The sequence below is a fragment of the Panicum virgatum genome, chromosome 9N (genome assembly GCF_016808335.1).
Source record: "Panicum virgatum strain AP13 chromosome 9N, P.virgatum_v5, whole genome shotgun sequence".
Taxonomy (NCBI): domain Eukaryota; kingdom Viridiplantae; phylum Streptophyta; class Magnoliopsida; order Poales; family Poaceae; genus Panicum; species Panicum virgatum.
In genome coordinates, this window is record NC_053153.1 from 9,211,073 (window position 1) to 9,229,181 (window position 18,109).

The 18,109-nt window shown below is 48.8% G+C and overlaps 2 protein-coding genes across 4 annotated transcripts; one reads left to right on the forward strand and one right to left on the reverse strand.

The window, feature by feature from the left end:
- The first annotated feature begins 4,381 nt into the window (after positions 1-4,381).
- Positions 4,382-10,044, forward strand: LOC120689601. The gene is made up of 3 exons (XM_039971922.1): positions 4,382-5,357; positions 6,558-6,745; positions 9,199-10,044. Exons 1-3 carry the CDS (start codon positions 4,460-4,462, stop codon positions 9,622-9,624), a joined length of 1,512 nt encoding a protein of 503 aa, XP_039827856.1. The 5' UTR covers positions 4,382-4,459; the 3' UTR covers positions 9,625-10,044.
- LOC120689600 (ACT domain-containing protein ACR3-like) lies at positions 9,989-16,274 on the reverse strand. Of its 3 annotated transcripts, none has more exons than XM_039971921.1 (7): positions 16,115-16,274; positions 15,572-15,738; positions 15,435-15,480; positions 15,198-15,312; positions 14,284-15,038; positions 10,624-10,728; positions 9,989-10,554 (listed from the first exon to the last, which is right to left on the reverse strand). In XM_039971921.1, exons 2-7 carry the CDS (start codon positions 15,640-15,642, stop codon positions 10,168-10,170), a joined length of 1,479 nt encoding a protein of 492 aa, XP_039827855.1. In that variant the 5' UTR covers positions 15,643-15,738; positions 16,115-16,274; the 3' UTR covers positions 9,989-10,167. The 3 variants fall into 3 exon arrangements, with proteins under 3 accessions (XP_039827855.1, XP_039827854.1, XP_039827853.1); XM_039971920.1 differs by having other exon boundaries at positions 15,572-15,765; XM_039971919.1 differs by lacking the exon at positions 16,115-16,274 and adding an exon at positions 15,891-16,106 and having other exon boundaries at positions 15,572-15,765.
- Positions 16,275-18,109: the final 1,835 nt, after the last annotated feature.

Consider the following 18,109-nt stretch of genomic DNA (forward strand, 5'->3'; position numbering starts at 1 on the left):
ATGGGAGGTCCATAAACTTTTTCCACCTGCTTAAGTAGATCCATGAACTTTTTTTCTACTGATCTAGGTCCATTAACTAGGGAAGGGTTCCATCCGCCATCCAAACTCTTGCCAGCACGCTCTCGCCCGCCTGTGTGGCATGCCACCGTGGACACCACAACACGTGCAGCCAACGTGATGAAGGGGAAAGCTTTGGCGTTTTCCATTTAGCACCACAGCCAACGTGCATTTTGGATGTAATATACCAGTGCAATGCAATGGTCATGGCTATTTTGTGGATGTAATATCAATGAGTTCATGTGATTCAACAGGAGAGAAATTGAGATATTGAACTTCATAATATGAGATATTTAACTTGTCAACAGTACATCTTGTCTAGAACTTGTAGCAGCTAGAACATGAGAATAAATATCTCCTACAGTTTCAGTTGTTGCTACCACTAAAGCTTACCTAAACTGAGACTGAGCAACTACTACTGGTTGAGTTGCTAGCCCTATAGTTGATCTGTACAAAATAGCAACTGTGTTGCATCTACAAAAGAAGATCCAGTGCCATATGGATCTACAAAAGACTACCTAACCATGTCCAAAATGCTATCTTCTAGCTATCCAAAAGACTACCTAGCCTATTTCTGTGCAAAATACTATCTCCGATGTCCAACTTCATCAGGTCTTGCTTTTCTTTGCCCCTCATGTCTTCCCTTTCTTGGGGGCTGTTGCACTCCCCTTCATGCTTGTTTCTAGCTGCTTGCGCTTGGAGATCCTTCCAGACTTTGTAATAGTTGTGATTGGACCTTGCCTCTGTGGCGGGAGATTGGACATAATGTAGGAGCTATCAGGCAACGCCTCTGTAGGAGCTATCAACTTCAACCACACCTATTGCTACTGGGTAAATACAATCATTTGGGTCAATTCCCACAGTTGTCAATAAAATCCCTCCAAACTTTGTTTTTAGATGACATCCATCCAAACATAACAAGGGTCTACATCCGTTCAAGAACCCCCTCTTACTAGCATCTAAGGACATGTACAGGGTACTGAAGCAACCATTGGTCCCCTCTTACTAGCATCTAAGGACATGTATAGGGTACTGAAGCAACCATTGGTCAGGCTCACATACAAACAACTACCTGGATTTGATCTCCTCAACTCATATCCATAGTCCCATAGCTTATTAAATTGTTGGATATCATCTCCATATATAGCCTTTAGAGCCATGCGTCTAGCTCTAGACAACTTGTCTCTAGAAGGAGTGATGTTCCAATCAAGTTGAACTGTCTTACCAAAATTAGTTAGTGTCATCTTGTCATCAGCTCTGAACCTATCCATATACTTATGTGCTAGCCACTTGGCTGTACACCTCTTGAGCTCCCATTTCTTTTGGCAGTTATGTTGGCCTACATATTGCTTCACTAGAAAACAGCTAACCCTGCTATCAAATGAAGCTTTTAGTCTCCAATGGCAGCCCTCTGCACAATGAGCTTCAACTCTAGTTCTTTCATTTCTTGGCATCTTAATGTCAACCCTATGCTTCAAACTATATTCTGTTATAGCTTGTCTGAGAACTTCTACTGTTGGAAATTTCATCCCAATTTTGAATATTGGGTTGCTCATATCTTCAGGAGTGAATGAGATCATGTTCCTTCCAACCTCACCTTCTTCATCTGATTCAGGCAACTGTAATTCATCTTCATCAGTTGATATATCATCCCAATCTCTGCTAGAGGGATTCTTTTGCCTGAAGCTTGCTGCAATCATCTTGTTCCCCTTGGAGATCTTCTTACCATGTGCTGCACCTTTATCAGCCACTGTGTCATCAACATTGTCAAAAAAGAGGTCATCATCTTCATCTTCTATGTCATTGTCGGAGTCCATAAAGTCAGAGTCCTCACTGTCATCATCAATGCCTTCACCATCACCCTCATTACCAGCACCTGAAGCTTGTGAGTTCACTCTATGAATGTTCTGGTAGAAATGAGATAGCTGCGCACCTACCATCTTGGGAACCTTTCTTGGACTAAGCGTCTTGGGCAAAGTGTTTATTTGATTCAGAACAATGTCGTCCTTGTAGCTATTTTTGCCCACATGGTTGTGATGGTCAAAGTAGAGCACAAAAGAGTTGAATCTATGAGCCACTTGATTCATTACAATAGTATCATCATCACAATCAACTATATGCAGACCATCACTTAAATTCTTCCCAGGCAGAAGCCAATACACTCTGAGATTAGGGGACAACAACCTATAACCAAGTACTGTTGTCATCTCTTCAATCATTTTGAACTCCCAGGTCTCAAGTTTCAGATTATCAAACCATGTCACCTTCTCATTCAGATAGCAACGACCAGGGCCTATTCCACAGAAAAATCCACCGTGATGTACCTCTACTGTGAAATCAGTAGCCCCAGCTTCTACAAAAACAATGAAAACCCCAAATTACCACATCGTTCAATCCAAACCCTAACCCTAGTGCACGAAGCCATAATCCATGTATCCAGAACATCAATGTAGTCAAGAAACAACAATCTTGGGACTCACCATACACAGGGGGTGGTTCGCCATCTACCCGCAACCTCCACTTCATGGCCAACTGACGATGGCGACTGGCTGGAGGCGGGTTGCCGGGCGGGGCGGGGTTAACATGCTGGGACCGGCCAATGGGAGGAGGCGCCGGGGCGGAGCCGTAGCGCGCTGGCCGCACGGCCGCACGCAGCCAGGGAGGACACGCACGCCGCCGGGAGGGACGGATGGGGCAAACCGGCTGGCAGCTGAGCGCCGCGACTTGCGAGTCGCCCGTCGCGCTAGGGAGCCGCGCGGCCAGCTGCTGTTTCGGTAGTGGGGTGCCTGATTTGTGGTGCTTGTTGGGCTGGGCCATAACACACCCGTGCAAGTTTAAAAAAAAACACCCGTGCAGCCTACAGGATCCGCCGGTGTCTGCTGCCTCTGTGGCGTCCACGGTGGTATGCCACGTAGGCGGGCGAGAGCGTGCTGGCGAGAGTTTGGATGGCGGCTGGAACCCTTCCATAGTTAATGGACCTAGATCAGCAAAAAAAAGTTCATGGACCTACTTAAGAAGGTGCAAAAAGTTTATGGACCTCCAATGCACTTCACTCTTTTTCTTAACATAGAAGAAAGTATGGTTTGCAATCAGTGTGTTGCTTGTACGAAGATAGCAGTACGACGCTGGTGATAATGACGATCTCTACGGCAGAATGTATAAGAATGACATGATCCGTTACATCGTCGCAAAGTCGGATCACCTTTGTGTTCGTACAAAGTTGAATCACTTTACCGGTAGATTTAGTGGTCCATACGTAACATTTATTTGGATTTAGCGGTAGATGGAAGCCTGCGGTTCGAGCGTGCAAGCCAAAATCAATTTAAATCCAACCGACCATCAGATATCTTTCATGAATGAAAATTTTCATTTGGAAACAGAAAAAGTCCTATTTTCATTCTCGAACTATCGCAAAAGTCTGATTTTCAATCTTCAACTATGAAACCGGACAACACAGGCCATCGAACTGTCAAACCCGGGCAAATTTGGCCCTTGGGATGGTTTTGAAGGTGGTTTTTGTATTTTCTAAAAAAATTAAATAAATCTAATTAGATTTAAAAATCAAAACTAATTCACTTTAAATCAGAAAAATATGAAACTATTACCAAATTTTTTCTAAAAATGTAACCTATCTATTATTGTTCCATTTGAATCTTAGTTATTAAAAATAATAGGCACTGCAAGCAACCAAATATTATGAACATAAAAAATTAGATCTGAATAGCTCACAAGTCATGTGACAATAGATAGGTTACATTTTTAGAAAACTTTTGATACCCATTTCATAATTTTTTGATTTAAAATAAATTACTTATAAATATTTTAGTGTAAAATTGAATATTTTTTATTCTCACAAAATGGAAAACCACCTTCAAAACCACCATAGGGGCCAAATTTACCTGGTTTTGACAGTTGGATGACCTATGTTGTCCGGTTCCGTAGTTAAAAGTTGAAAATCGGACTTTTGCGATAGTTGGAGGGTGTAAACCGGACTTTTTTCCTTTGGAAACTTGCAACATTTTTTTTTTCTAACAAAATTGGGGATGTCGCACGTTTTCAAAGAAAAAACGATCTTGCGATCAAAATTAGTTTCGTATAGCAGCAGAAGTTTCTCAATTTTACTTTCAAAATTTACATTTTCAAACGGACGATCCAGATCTAACAGCCGCAAGAGCTACGGCGTGATGTAGGAACAGCAGGAAACAAGGTGCGCCACGAGGGCCGGGGCCCAGTGGCAACTCAGCAAACCATCCGTCCCTGTCTCTTCTCGCAATCGCGTCCATTTCAAACACGAACCCGAAGAAAAGCGGCTGATTGAACCGGACCAACCAGACCAGCCCCAACCCCAACCCCAACCCACCTGCCTGCCCCCCTTCCGCCTCGCCGCCGGCGATCGCCGCAGATGTCATGGCTCGCCCGCTCCCTCGCCACATCCCTCAACATCCCTGACGATTCCGGCGCCGACGATGACCCCGACGCCGACGCCGCGGCCTACCCCACCCCTTCCCCCTCCGCGCGCATCCCGCCGCCGCCGCCGCTACCTCCTCACCCGCCGCATTCGGCGGCGGCGGATGGCGTCAAGGAGGACCTCACGGAGCTGTCCAAAACCCTAACCCGCCAATTCTGGGGCGTCGCCAACTTCCTCGCGCCACCGCCGGGAGAGACCTCGCCGTCGCCGTCGCCCTCCCCTCAGTCGGCGGGGGGTCAACCCGGCGATGTGGGGACGCCGCCTGAGATCGCCGGGATCCGGAACGACTTCGCGGAGATTGGCGGGAGGTTCAGGAGCGGGATCTCCCGGATCTCGAGTCACAAGGCCGTGACTGGGTTCTCTAAGATGGCCTCCAATTTCTTCGCTCCTGAAGACGACGAGGACAGCGAGTGGGAGGAAGAGCGGAGACGACCGATTAGTTATGAGGTGGGAGAGGAGGCCGTAAGGCATGATGTGGAGGGCGACGAGGAGTGGCATCAGTGGGAGGAGAGGGTAAGACTTGAGGTGGAGGATGACCGGTTAGGGCATGAGTTGAAGATGGAGAGAGTAAATCATGAAGAAGATGGCGAATTGGAGGTGCAGAGAGTGAGGCATGAGGAGGGTGGTGAATTCGGGGAGCAAAGAGTAAGGCATGAGGAGGGTGGTGAATTGGAGGAGCAGAGAGCAAGGCACGAGGAGGACGAGGACTGGGATGTTATTGGGATCACTGAGGAGGTGCTTGCATTCGCCAAAAACATTGCCAGGCACCCAGAAACTTGGCTTGACTTCCCCCTGCTGCCTGATGATGATGAGTCTGATGGACTATTCTCATGTAATTTCTTCACCTCTCTGTTCAAGTTATTGCTTCTGGGTGAGACCATATGTAAAGTTTCAAGTTTGTCATTGGAAGATGTGTTTCTAGGTTCAAGACATGCAATTGATTTTGTTCACTGCCAAACTCATAAATTCATCTTCTGTGCTTCTTATGAAATTGCAACTAGAACATGAATGACAATGATGTGTGCTTGAAAGAAACATGTAATACATTTTGATTTGCCATAATTGGGTCATTGGTTATGATGACTTAAAACATATAATGGATTCGTGTTTGCATTGCATATACTAATATGTATGGATATAGAGTATTATTTAGTATCTAATTGTCCATCACAAAGTATTGCGAACTTTTGCCACAGAAGCTCGAAGATATATTCTCCAACTATGTTTACAAAGGATTTTCTTTTTGTAATAGCAATAGCCTAGGCGATGAATGTATGCTCGCTTAGTACCAGCATCTTGAAACGTTGTTTGATGGCATTTTGCCTGTTATTTGCAAAATCTAGCCCCAAATCAAGGATTCCAGGGCCAAACAATGATGCCCAAACATGTGTTAGTTCTATGCTTGTTAGCCCTGATACGTGTGTGTTATTCTAAAACAAATGGAATCCTGATAGATTGGTACCTAAAGTAAGGTTTCCTTTTGTGTAGCAATATGGATATAAAATGCTTCTCTGTAACAAGTTGAATTATAATTATGCCCGGTGTATGCAGGTTCTAGTATTCATTGCATATGATTAGAATGCACTGCTTGTGTGATACTACTCCCCCCGTTCCAAATTATTACTTACTTTTAGCTTTCTACAACGTCAAATTAGTTTCATTAAATCCACCATGAAATATGTATTGATAGTATATTTATTTGGTTTTGTGAAAATCAACATATTTTTCTATAAACTTGATCAAAGTAGAAGATGTTTGACTTAGGACAAAGCTAAAGTGACTAATAATTTGGAATTGAGAGAGTATATTCTTTACAATTTCACGTTGATTTATGATTTTGAAGTGTCTTATGCAATGTTGACTACTATAACTGCAAAAATTGTTTCGCAAAAAAATAAACTGCAAAAATTATTCATCTGTTATTCCTATTGGCTTAATGTTTTGGTTGCGCTACATCTTCATTTTTTTCTACCAATTTTGTACATATTACAGTGCTTACTTACCTTTTTCGTTAATCTTTTCATTCCTTCAGATTTTGACATGTCTAACACTCAACAAGAACATGCCTTCGCTATTGAGCATCTTGCTCCCAGATTAGCAGCTTTGCGGATTGAACTTTGCCCGATTCATATGAGTGAAGAATGTTTTTGGAAAATCTACTTTGTTCTTCTACATCCTAGGTTGAACAAGCATGATGCCGAACTTCTTTCTACACCGCAGGTAAAATGTTCTCACCGTTGATATGGATTATATCTGTGTTTACTATTGTTTGTTCCAGAAAAGTGGGATAAATAGTAGTAAAGCTATATGTGGTCGTGTGTGCACGTGAGGACAATAAAGGATAGTTAAGTTTATAATCCATGATGGCCTGATCTGTCATGACAAATTAGGTAAGAACACTCTGGTTTTAACTTTTGAGGTATTAGCAATGCAGTGTACAAATTTCTCTAGAGATAAGAGTTCAAATACAGTGCGCTTTTAATGGTATATACTGATGATTCAAGGAATTATTGCCCTATATTAGCGTAAACTATTGACATCGGTGCTTAACATTTGAACTTTTGAAGTAATTATGGCCTTTAGGTTAGCATAAACATCACAGCTTGTAGCATATTCCCATGATTTCCTGAACACTTGGTCATCATAGTTTGAGCCACAGAATTTGTATTTGCTGCTGGTAGATCTCGATTTAGTTCTACCTTCTACGTATGCAGTAGCACGCCACTTGTAGTTTCATACTCAACTACTAGACATAAGAGTTCAGGGTTCACACCAGCACACTGCACAAATTTGAAACAAGCTATTTAATGGTCTGATTATGACGAAGGAAGCTGAAATAACCTTGATCTAGCTTTCGTTGAAGCTAGCAACTGCTAAGTGCTAACTATGTCCTCTCTCCGTTCTGGCTTATTTTGATCATAAACACAGATTGCCGTTAAATCTAGAAATCAAATGGGCAGATGATGAAAGTATGAAACTGTCCCACATTAAGTGTCCACAAAAGGAAAAATATTTATTTATGTAGTAAGACATAAATGATAAAGGGAGATAAAAAAACACGGGAAAATAGTAACATCATTACTTCTGCTTGTTTGTCCTACTCCTACATGTTGCAGCAATGTTGGTGGATAAACTTCCTTCAAACTATACAAGGAGTTAGTAATGTCAATTTGGTTGTTCTTTATTTGACTACTGCATACAAATACAATCATTCCAGCATGTTTTAGACCTCCGCAGCTAGAATTTGGATGCTCTATGTGGTTTGCAGAATAGTTAGGTCTACGCAGCTATATTTCTCTACTCTCTAGTCTGTATGCACTGTTTGAATTTATTCGCGCAGCATTCTTCGAGAGTCCTGATTTCTGTACTAACACAGTGGTGAGAAGTTGAAGCGCTAAATTTGACCTTTTGAATGTAAAATCAGGAAAGGGGCATACTGTAATACTCCCTCCTTCCCAGTTTATAAGGCATACACGTATATCAAGATTCAAACCTTCTCATCTTTGACCAATAATTTGACTATTAAATTTTTGTTTTTATAATACAAATTTCATATGATTGGATTCATAATCAAATATAGTTTACAATGATTATAAGCGTATAATCAAAAGTGATATAATATATGATAAATAAATGGTCAAAGTGTTGTTTAGAAGACCGTGTCATGTTCCACCGTGCCTTATAAACGGGGAAGGAGGGAGTAGCTACCAGTTAGGTCAGGTTACTTGAACCAAAATCTTACTAGATGTCAAACAGAGTATCTTATGGTAGGATTTTCAAGGACATATCAATTGGACAGCATAAGTGTTGAAAATTCTGCCTATGTCTTGTAGAGTGGTAGTAGAGATGCCAAGAACCTTTTTTTTATGAGAAACAAAATTCCAATCGAGCACTTTCAAGATCTGCAGAAAGAGAAGTAGAAGTATGCACTCTTTATATTCAAATTACTGCTCCCTTGTCTATTTTCCATATGCAATCTTCTCCGGTTGAGAAGCTATATCATAATTTGGCTGCTTGTGATGATTTTATTTTGAGGCAAACTGATTGCTTGTTCTTGATGCTCCATGCACCCTAGTCTCAGGTGACCTGAAATCAAACAAAGTTAGTTTGACATAAGTTATCATACGAGGTACTAAATTTCAAATTCCAACTCAATCATTATACGAGGTATTAAATTTCAAACTCCAACTCAATCATTATACGAGGTATTAAATTTCAAACTCCAACTCAATCAATATACGAGGTACTAAATGTCAAACTCCAACTCAATCAATATACGAGTTACTAAATTTCAAACTCCAACTCAATTAATATAGGAACCCATGGTGAAAAGATATAAAATAGTTAAAAGTAGGACTTAAAATGCATTCAGCATAAGATTGCTTACTTTAGCGACTGATATTTTGCACACTTGTATTTCCCTCTGATTGATTTTTACAAATTAGATTCGCAATGCGGCGGAATACTTTTCCTGAGCAGACTTGATTTAACGAGTCCATTTACGTCATGGGTGCATCCATCAAGAGGGATGCACATTAGATTTCCTGGTTGATGCAACCATAACTAAAGATATGATGATTTTTTTATTCCTCCTAGTGTGGATTGTGGAAGTTTGTCCTCGAATGATGATACCTGTCCTGCTGATAATCTAAGTCCAGTTCTTGTTCTTGCAGATTGTGGAAGCTAGAGCAATGCTTATGCAACACTTGCAGTACCAGTCAAAACTTGAAAGTGAGCAGCTAGGTCATCATAAGGATGACCTTGGAGTTCAGTTTCGACGAGAGGACACCTTGAAAGATGGTAAAGAGGCATTCCCATTTGTGCGGCAGGAAACTGCTTCTTACATGCCCATAGCAGAAATTGAGATTGAGAAGCACCCCATCCAAGTAACTGAAGTTGCAGTTGTGGACAAATCGGTCATCAAAGAAGAGTTACCCAAGGATCGTTCAGAGACCTCAAATATTTTGCAAGATGCCTTTGACGACGACATAGATGATTGGTTTGACGAAGAGGCCGATCTGGCTGGGCATCCAACTATCCACATAGGTGACGAGGAAGATGTGTCTTTTAGTGACTTGGAAGAGGATGATGCGAAATGATTTATTTGCAAGAGAACCTTTTGTATTGGACTCAAGAAAACCTGTGTATTGGAAACTGGACTTCTCTGATGTACAAGAAAATGGAGTGGTGAAAGTTGCCTGTGAAAAGTATAGGGTGTACGATGAAAAGTGAGCTGCTTTGTTTTGCTTCCAAGCTGCCGGGGTGAACGCACTGTCGCCTTACTGCTCGTGATATGGCGGTTTGCCAGCATTACGGTTTGTAATTTTATTTATACTCTTTGTACATAAGCATTCGTTATGCTACAAGTTCAGAACAATAAAAAAGTTCCATTTGTTGGTTGTTAAAAGAATCGCACATCATATAGAAGAACAGAGTTGGCCATCAATTTCATGAGAATTTATGTGCAATACAACATGCTATACTTTTTTTGAGAGAGAAACAACATGCTATACTTTATATACAAATTTTCACTGATTCCCAGCATTTTAACAATAGCTACCCCGGGCCCGGAATTGCTGGAAATGAGGTACCAAAGGAAGCGGTGGATTGTTCTGCCATGTGTTTTTAAGATCTGATGTAGCTCAGTAGCTGAAGTTATTTGAGAGCTTCCCAAGGTGTGACCATAGAAGGCTCCCCAGGGAAGGTCTCGGCCTCTCCTGGGCCTGCTGCTGCCTGGCGGCAAGCGGGGCCGCCGGCACGCTGGTCTTCCTCACCGGCGGCCAGCCAGGGGCCTCCTTGACTATCTCGAGCGAGACGTCCATCTCGGCTACCCTGGCCTGCACGGTGCGCACCGCCTCGGTGCGCACCTCGCCGCCGGTGTCCATGACGAGGTAAAAGGTGCCGGTGGCCTCGTCCTTATGCCTCTTGAGCTCGACTCTGAGCAGCGAGAGGCCGTGCTCCCGCAGCACCCTGGTGAAGTCCGATAGCAACCCGGACCTGTCGGCGGCGCGCACCTCCACCCTCATGCCCTGCACGACGCCGAGTGTTAGTGAGGCGCCCACCAAGTACAAGGACGGAGAGGGGTGGTCGAGCCTGACATGCGTGGCCCTCCGCTCCACCGCGGCGACGAGGCACCGCGAGACCTTCTGCCGCTCGGCGTTGCTGTGGACCGTGCGCCCGTCCTTGTGCCGGATGTAGTATTCCTGCGCCCATGAGATGACAATGTCGGTGCGAGTCGGTGTCGGTCTGTGCGCCGTGTGTCGGTACCCTACAACTGGGGTACCCACTCCTACTGTGCCAAGACTCGCGTAGTTATCCGTAACTACGCCCTAAGGAGCTGAGCAGCCGGACTCCTGGGTTCCGACTCCATCTCACCGGACCAACGGTCCCGGACCCGCTTCCCGTTTGGGGACGGGTCCGGTGTCACCACGTGTCCCAGAGGTGGAAATGCTCAGCACCTGTGGCCGCGGACCCGGACCCCCGCAGGCGGGTCCGGGACCTCCACGTGCCATCCGGACTCCCGCAGGCAGGTCCGGGACCTCCACGTGCCTACCCGGACCCCCGTGAGCTCTCGGCTCAGCAAGCTGCTCGGGTGGGGTCCGGAGCCGCCACGTGTCACGCAGACGCGGGCGCGGGCGCCAGCCTTCCGCTGGAAGCTCCCTCACCCACCCGCATTAAGTGCGAGTGGTTGAGGCGGGATCTGCTGCCTCTGGGCACGGGGCAGCTTTTGTCAGTCCACACTGTGGATCGCCAGATACCGAGACAAGCATTAAAGACTCAGCGCTGCGCGCATGAGCGACGAGTCATGATGACCAGCTACTGACTGAAGCAACAGTGCACGCTGCTACAGTAGACTGAGTCAGTAGTTCGGCGCTTCATCGTGACCTCGACGCGCGACTGCAAAGGCTAGACTCTACTCTGACAGGACAACTCAAGACCATCCCTGGTCAGAAGCTACGCACAGAAGCCGACGACAAGATCTCCGGATCTGAGCCATTGAAGGCCAAAGTGTAGTTTATAATACATCGCCGGGTCCACATGTCGGGGCCCCGCTCAGTGTACGTGCTCCCCTTGGACATATAAAAGGGAGAGCACGCCCGCTAGAACACAGGAGGTTCACACATCATCTCCACAATCCAGACTCAAGCTCTAGCGAACTTCTCACTCTCGTGGGAAGGCAATACAACACACAGTGGACGTAGGGTATTACGCTCCGGCGGCCCGAACCACTCTAAATCCTGCTGTGTTTCTTGTGTTCTGGAGGGAGATCGATCTAAGACTAGCTAACCCCCGAGTACACACCCTCTGGGCTAGGGCGGGTGCCTTCCGCCACCCGGCCGTGGTTTGCAACACCGCGACATTTGGCGCGCCAGGTAGGGGCGCTAGCTGGTCGCATTTCATCATCTTCTTCGTCCCCATGGTTCGCGTGGACGACGTGGAGATGACGGAGGGGGTGGCGTCCTCCACGCCACATGCCTCTCGCGTTCCTGCTCCAGGGGCAACTGTGCCTGTGGAGCAGCCACCGTTGGCGGCGGCGCGCGCCGCCCGCCGGCAAGAGTCAGGGCACCCGTCAAGGGCCCCCTCACAAGCTGCGAGCGGCGGAGCGACAAATCCCAGCTCACAGCATACCTCACTCATGAGAGGAAGCCCGCTCCGGCGGAAAGCCGACTCCGGTCGCACCAAGCCCGCTCCGGCGGACTGCCGACTCCGGTCGCACCAAGCCCGCTCCGGCGGAAAGCCGACTCCGGTCGCACCAAGCCCGCTCCGGCGGACTGCCGACTCCGGTCGCACCAAGCCCGCTCCGGCGGAAAGCCGACTCCGGTCGCACCAAGCCGCTCCGGCGGAAAGCCGACTCCGGTCGCACCAAGCCCGCTCCGGCGGAAAGCCGGCTCTAGTGGCTCTCTCCGGCGGAAAGCCGACTCCGGTCGTACCCCCGACTCTACATCTCTGTAAGTCCTACTCTTAGAGGCCCAGCAGGGAATAAAATCTTTTCCTTTGTAACTATGTAGTACTTCCGTGTGGTCCAGTCCGGTGAGCCTCCCCCGTGGAGGGGTCCGGACCTCTGCGAACCAGGTTCAGGGAAGCGTATTCACCCTCCGGGGAGGTCCGGAGCCGTGTAGCCGCTTAGCCTGGTTCCGTACCCTAAGCCTGCATGCTCTACCTCCCTAGGGTGAGTACCGTAGTACCTAAGACTGGGGGCCCGGAGGTCCGGACAGCTCCGGCCTCATAAACCCGTGTTCTGGCTTACATCGCACATCTCATGTACATCTAGTTATAAAGGAAAAGTTTATTCTCAGTTCGCCTCTAAGGATGTTACATTCCAATTTCGATCTACGCATTCTGTTTGCGCTAACCCCCACGTGGCTTCTTACTCTTGTGCGGTGATTGTGGTCCGAATTGAGTTGGCTAGTTAGTGACTTAGCTCGAGACCCCTCATGGAAGAGAGGGGTTCGGACCCCTGGGAACCTGCAGGTTCAGGGAAGCGCACTCATTCTCCGGGGAGGTCCGGAGCCGTGTAGCCGCTTAGCCTGGTTCCGTACCCTAAGCCTGCACGCACCACCTCCTGTGAATGAGTGCCGTAGTACCTAGGACTGGGAACCTGGAGGTCCGGACTTTCTCTTAACCTAAAGGCCGGCCCCTTGAGCTTCGTTCACTGAACCTAGCTATCCATCTCAAAGGATTACAGCCAACAGGATTTGGGACCCGTGGGCACGCTACTAAGCATCTACCTTGAGTCATGTGCAGGTCCAAACGTGATGATGCAGCAGGTGACCCAAGGGATGGACGATGCAGGGCAAGACCCTTGCGGCGCGCACCGCTGGGTGCCAGAAGCAGCCAAGTTGCTCACAGTAGTGGCCCCACCTGCGGGTTCGTTGCCTCTCCCGAGGCGGGCCCGGGGGCCACTGTCGGTACCCTACAACTGGGGTACCCACTCCTACTGTGCCAAGACTCGCGTAGTTATCCGTAACTACGCCCTAAGGAGCTGAGCAGCCGGACTCCTGGGTTCCGACTCCATCTCACCGGACCAACGGTCCCGGACCCGCTTCCCGTTTGGGGACGGGTCCGGTGTCACCACGTGTCCCAGAGGTGGAAATGCTCAGCACCTGTGGCCGCGGACCCGGACCCCCGCAGGCGGGTCCGGGACCTCCACGTGCCATCCGGACTCCCGCAGGCAGGTCCGGGACCTCCACGTGCCTACCCGGACCCCCGTGAGCTCTCGGCTCAGCAAGCTGCTCGGGTGGGGTCCGGAGCCGCCACGTGTCACGCAGACGCGGGCGCGGGCGCCAGCCTTCCGCTGGAAGCTCCCTCACCCACCCGCATTAAGTGCGAGTGGTTGAGGCGGGATCTGCTGCCTCTGGGCACGGGGCAGCTTTTGTCAGTCCACACTGTGGATCGCCAGATACCGAGACAAGCATTAAAGACTCAGCGCTGCGCGCATGAGCGACGAGTCATGATGACCAGCTACTGACTGAAGCAACAGTGCACGCTGCTACAGTAGACTGAGTCAGTAGTTCGGCGCTTCATCGTGACCTCGACGCGCGACTGCAAAGGCTAGACTCTACTCTGACAGGACAACTCAAGACCATCCCTGGTCAGAAGCTACGCACAGAAGCCGACGACAAGATCTCCGGATCTGAGCCATTGAAGGCCAAAGTGTAGTTTATAATACATCGCCGGGTCCACATGTCCATTCTACTCCAATCTCCAGATGATGATGATGATGACGCAACATGGGCAATGCAGAGACGAGATAGTACCTGAATGGCAAGGGCGCCCTGGGATCCGACGGTGGCGTGGAAGACGACGTAGTGCATGTCGGTGAGCGCGCACACCGTGTCGAAGAGCAGCCTGGGGCGGTCCCTGCTCGTCATCTTGACGACGGCGTAGCCCCGCTCCTCCCAGCTGTCGATGGACACCCGGGTCTCGGCGCGGCGAGCCGTCCGGGCGGTGGCCGCCTTGTCGCCCATGCTGAAGAGCTCCTCGTCGACGGGAGTCGGGGCCGGGCCGGACTCGTAGTCCCGGTCGTCGTGCATCAGCTGGTGCAGCCGGCGCTCCGTGTGGACGCGGCCCTGCACGAGCTCCGACACGCGCACCCAGTGCCGCTCCCCGGTCACGTTCTCGCGCGCGTCCACCACGGCGTCCACCAGCCGCTCGATGCGCGCCCACCGGCTCGGGTGCAGCGCCGCGCCGTCGGCCGTCGCCGTCACGTAGAGCACGCCCGCGGCGCGCCCGTTGTGCGTCCACGCCTGCCCCGACTCGACGTGGCACCCGTTGTCGGCCAGCACGGAGGTGATGGACGACAGGAGCCCCGGCCGGTCGTGCACCGTGAACTCGAGGGCGGCGCAGTCCGACACGTCGGGGCCGCCGGGGCCGATCACGTTGCCGAGGCACGTCGTGAACCTGGGCGACGGGCCGTTGCCGGGCCGGTGGGACGGCACGAGCGCCCGCTGGATGAACTCGGGGAGTGACGGGTCCGTCAGCTTGCGCCCGATCTGGTCCGTGACGTGGAACACTGACATGACAGCCAGTTAAGATTCAATCGAGGGCAATGATTGATACGCCAGCTTCTCATTGAGAACGAAACCGCGGGCAAATTCGATGGGCGGCGATGGCAACAGAAATCAAATCGACCAAAAAAACTAGAGAGGAGCAGTGAGTTAGTAGTTCTTGCCATCCATGAGCCAGCCGCCGTCGGAGGAGATGTAGGACTTGGAGATGACGAGGTCGAGATCGGTGAGCAGCTGCACCATCTCCAGCAGCACGCCGTCCCGGTTCACGCTGTCAACCTGAGACAACGGGAGCCATAGAATCAATACAAAGAAAGGCACACGTCCTGGGCCGAGAGAGAGAGAGAGAGAGAGAGAGAGAGAGAGAGAGAGAGAGAGAGAGAGAGAGAGAGAGAGCAAACCTTCACGAGCGTGCAGTCCTCGCGCGTCTCGTTGTCGACGACGACCCTGCAGAGCCACCCACGGCGAGCTCGCCGTCAAGAGCCGTGGGAGAAGAAGAATCCCGGAGGAAGAACGAGGACGGCCGACGGATGCGTACCCGGGAGTGCCGAAGCGATCGAGGAGCGGATCGAAGTCCGGCTCGAAGTACGGCCCGGAGACGTACTTCATCGCAGAGAACGCAGGCGAGCCCGCCGCCGGCCGGCCTCCCTCCCTCCTATTCGGCCGCCGCAATCGCTTCAAGAATCCTTTTTTTCCTCCGTCGATCTTATTTATCTCCGCCGCAGAGGAAACCTGCAGGGATTACGATAGGGAACGATACTATATTGTAAGAACGGCGGCAGATCCAATCTGAGGCGGAGCAACGCCAATAACAGAAAGGAACACGGAAAAGGAGGACGCTGGGGAAAGAAGACAACACGAGGAGCGCCCCCCATGTTCACATGCGACGCCGCGGGTCGCCGGCGCGGCGGCGTGGCAGCGCAAGGACAGCATGCTCGCGGGGTGTCACCGACGAATCGCTCTTCCTGGGGACGGAGGCGACGAACCAACGAACGAACCAACCAACCAAGAACCAACCAACGGAGCAGGCGATTTTATAGCTTCAGACGGATGAGGAGGCGGAGGCGGAGGCGGAGATTACCTTGGGTTTCCAGAGGAGGGGAGCAGGAGCCGAGCCGAGCCGAGCCGAGGGGACGGGAGGGGGAAGGAGGTCACGTGTGGTGGTGATGGTCGCGGCCTCTCGGGCTCCGATTTGCGCCGCGCCTGGGTTCGTTGCTGGTTGGGTTTGGGTTTGGGTGTTCTCTCTCGCTCTCTCTCCTGCGGACTCTGCGAATCGGCGGCGTTTTAGGATTTGAGCGGGGGGCGGGAACGGCCGCCGCGCCACGTCGGACGGGCGCGCGGGCACGTGGCGGCGGCAGCCTGGTTGCTAGCGTAGCCTTTGTCCGGGTTCATTCATGACTCTCCTTCTCGTGTTTTTCTTTTTCCCGTGTCGACTCGAGGTTGACCGGCCGGTGCCGATCCGATCGCGGCGTGCTAGATTGGACCAGGACTTCCTTCTAAATTATAATTTATTTAACTTTTTTATTCTAAATTTGATTCTAAATATTTGTACGCATACTCAAATTTAAATTACTATTTTTTTAAAAAAATATTAATGAAGCAAGCCACAACAAAAAAAATAATATTTTGCATAATTTTTTGAATAAGATGAGTGATCAAATATGAGGTCAAAAGAATTAAATGAATTATAATGTGCAACGAATAGAAAATCAGATCTGTTAGCTCGTTGCGTTCTTGGCGATTGACCAAACGATTATGCATCATCAGAGTATAGCCATCAATTTTGTGGTGGTACAAACTTTTTCTTCTTAATACAAAGATATACACTTCTTTTTTAGAAAAAAAGAACTAGATAACTGTGCCGATTAAGTTTCATGAAACTCGTCCCATAAAACTTTCTCGTCTCTCCTTATCATACAAGTAAAATTGATAATGTACTATGGAATTTAATACTAGAAAACACTATAAATCTCCATTTAGACAGGTCTCAGGAATCAAATCAGAAACTAACGGTACAGCATTGAATCGTGCATGTGGACTGTGGTGGACAGGTGGAGTGAGATGCGGGGGGTTATGTATATTTTTGAACCATATAGAACGAATGTGAAAAAGACCCTATATCATGTTAAAGCCCCGCAGCAGTTAAAGCATTGACAGTTGACACAAGTAATCTGGTATTTCACACCGGCAGAATTTATTAAACCCTTTGCTTTTATTCCTCAAAAGATTTCTATTGCAAAATACCTTAATATTAAACTTTCTTGTTGCAAGTCGAGCCTGGCTCAGTTGTTTTTTTAAGAGCCTGGCTCAGTTGGTGTGGCTCCCATGTGAGGAGTGGACCTGTCTGGGCTTCAACTGGGCTGCCTGCATACTGGCATGCTGCCCTTTGCGGCGCGTCCCTGACCACCACGATGGCCGTGGATCCTATATATCTTTCAGAAGATTTTTTGTTAACCATTTTCAATGTTTGAGATCCGTGCAAAATACAGAGTTGCATACGATGCACAGCAGCGGGGAGCAGTGTGCGCGAAGCGGGCGGAAGCCGAGCGGGGAGGCAGCCAGGTGTCGCGGCATGAGAGGAGGAATAGGTTGGAAAGCAAAACAAGTTCCTAACTCCAAATCACATTTTCTCTTAAATCGTAAATCCGATTTACATTCCATTTGAACTAAAATATTCTTTAGAATTAATGGAATAGAATAAGATCCAATATGTTTAGCGTCATGTTTAGCGTCAGTACTGACAGCTTGCTTCTCCCCTTCTGCAATCTGCATATTGTTCGTTGGACTCCTGCCCCTCCTGCTTGGCGCTGGCTGCATGCAATTGGGCGATGTCGCTCCTGCAGCTGCGTGCTGGGCGTGCGACGGGCACTCTAATCATGTGCTAATTGGGCTTTGGGCTTTAAAGATAACATCTTTATCTATCTTGTGGAAGACATATAGAAAACCCCCCACGATGGCACCGGTAAGCCTCTCCGTTGGCCTTGCTAGTTAAAAACAAAACTCTCTAAAGTAGGATCGCACATCATCTAAAGCTGCAGGTGCGGACACTAGCAATAATGCCACCTTGATCGAACGA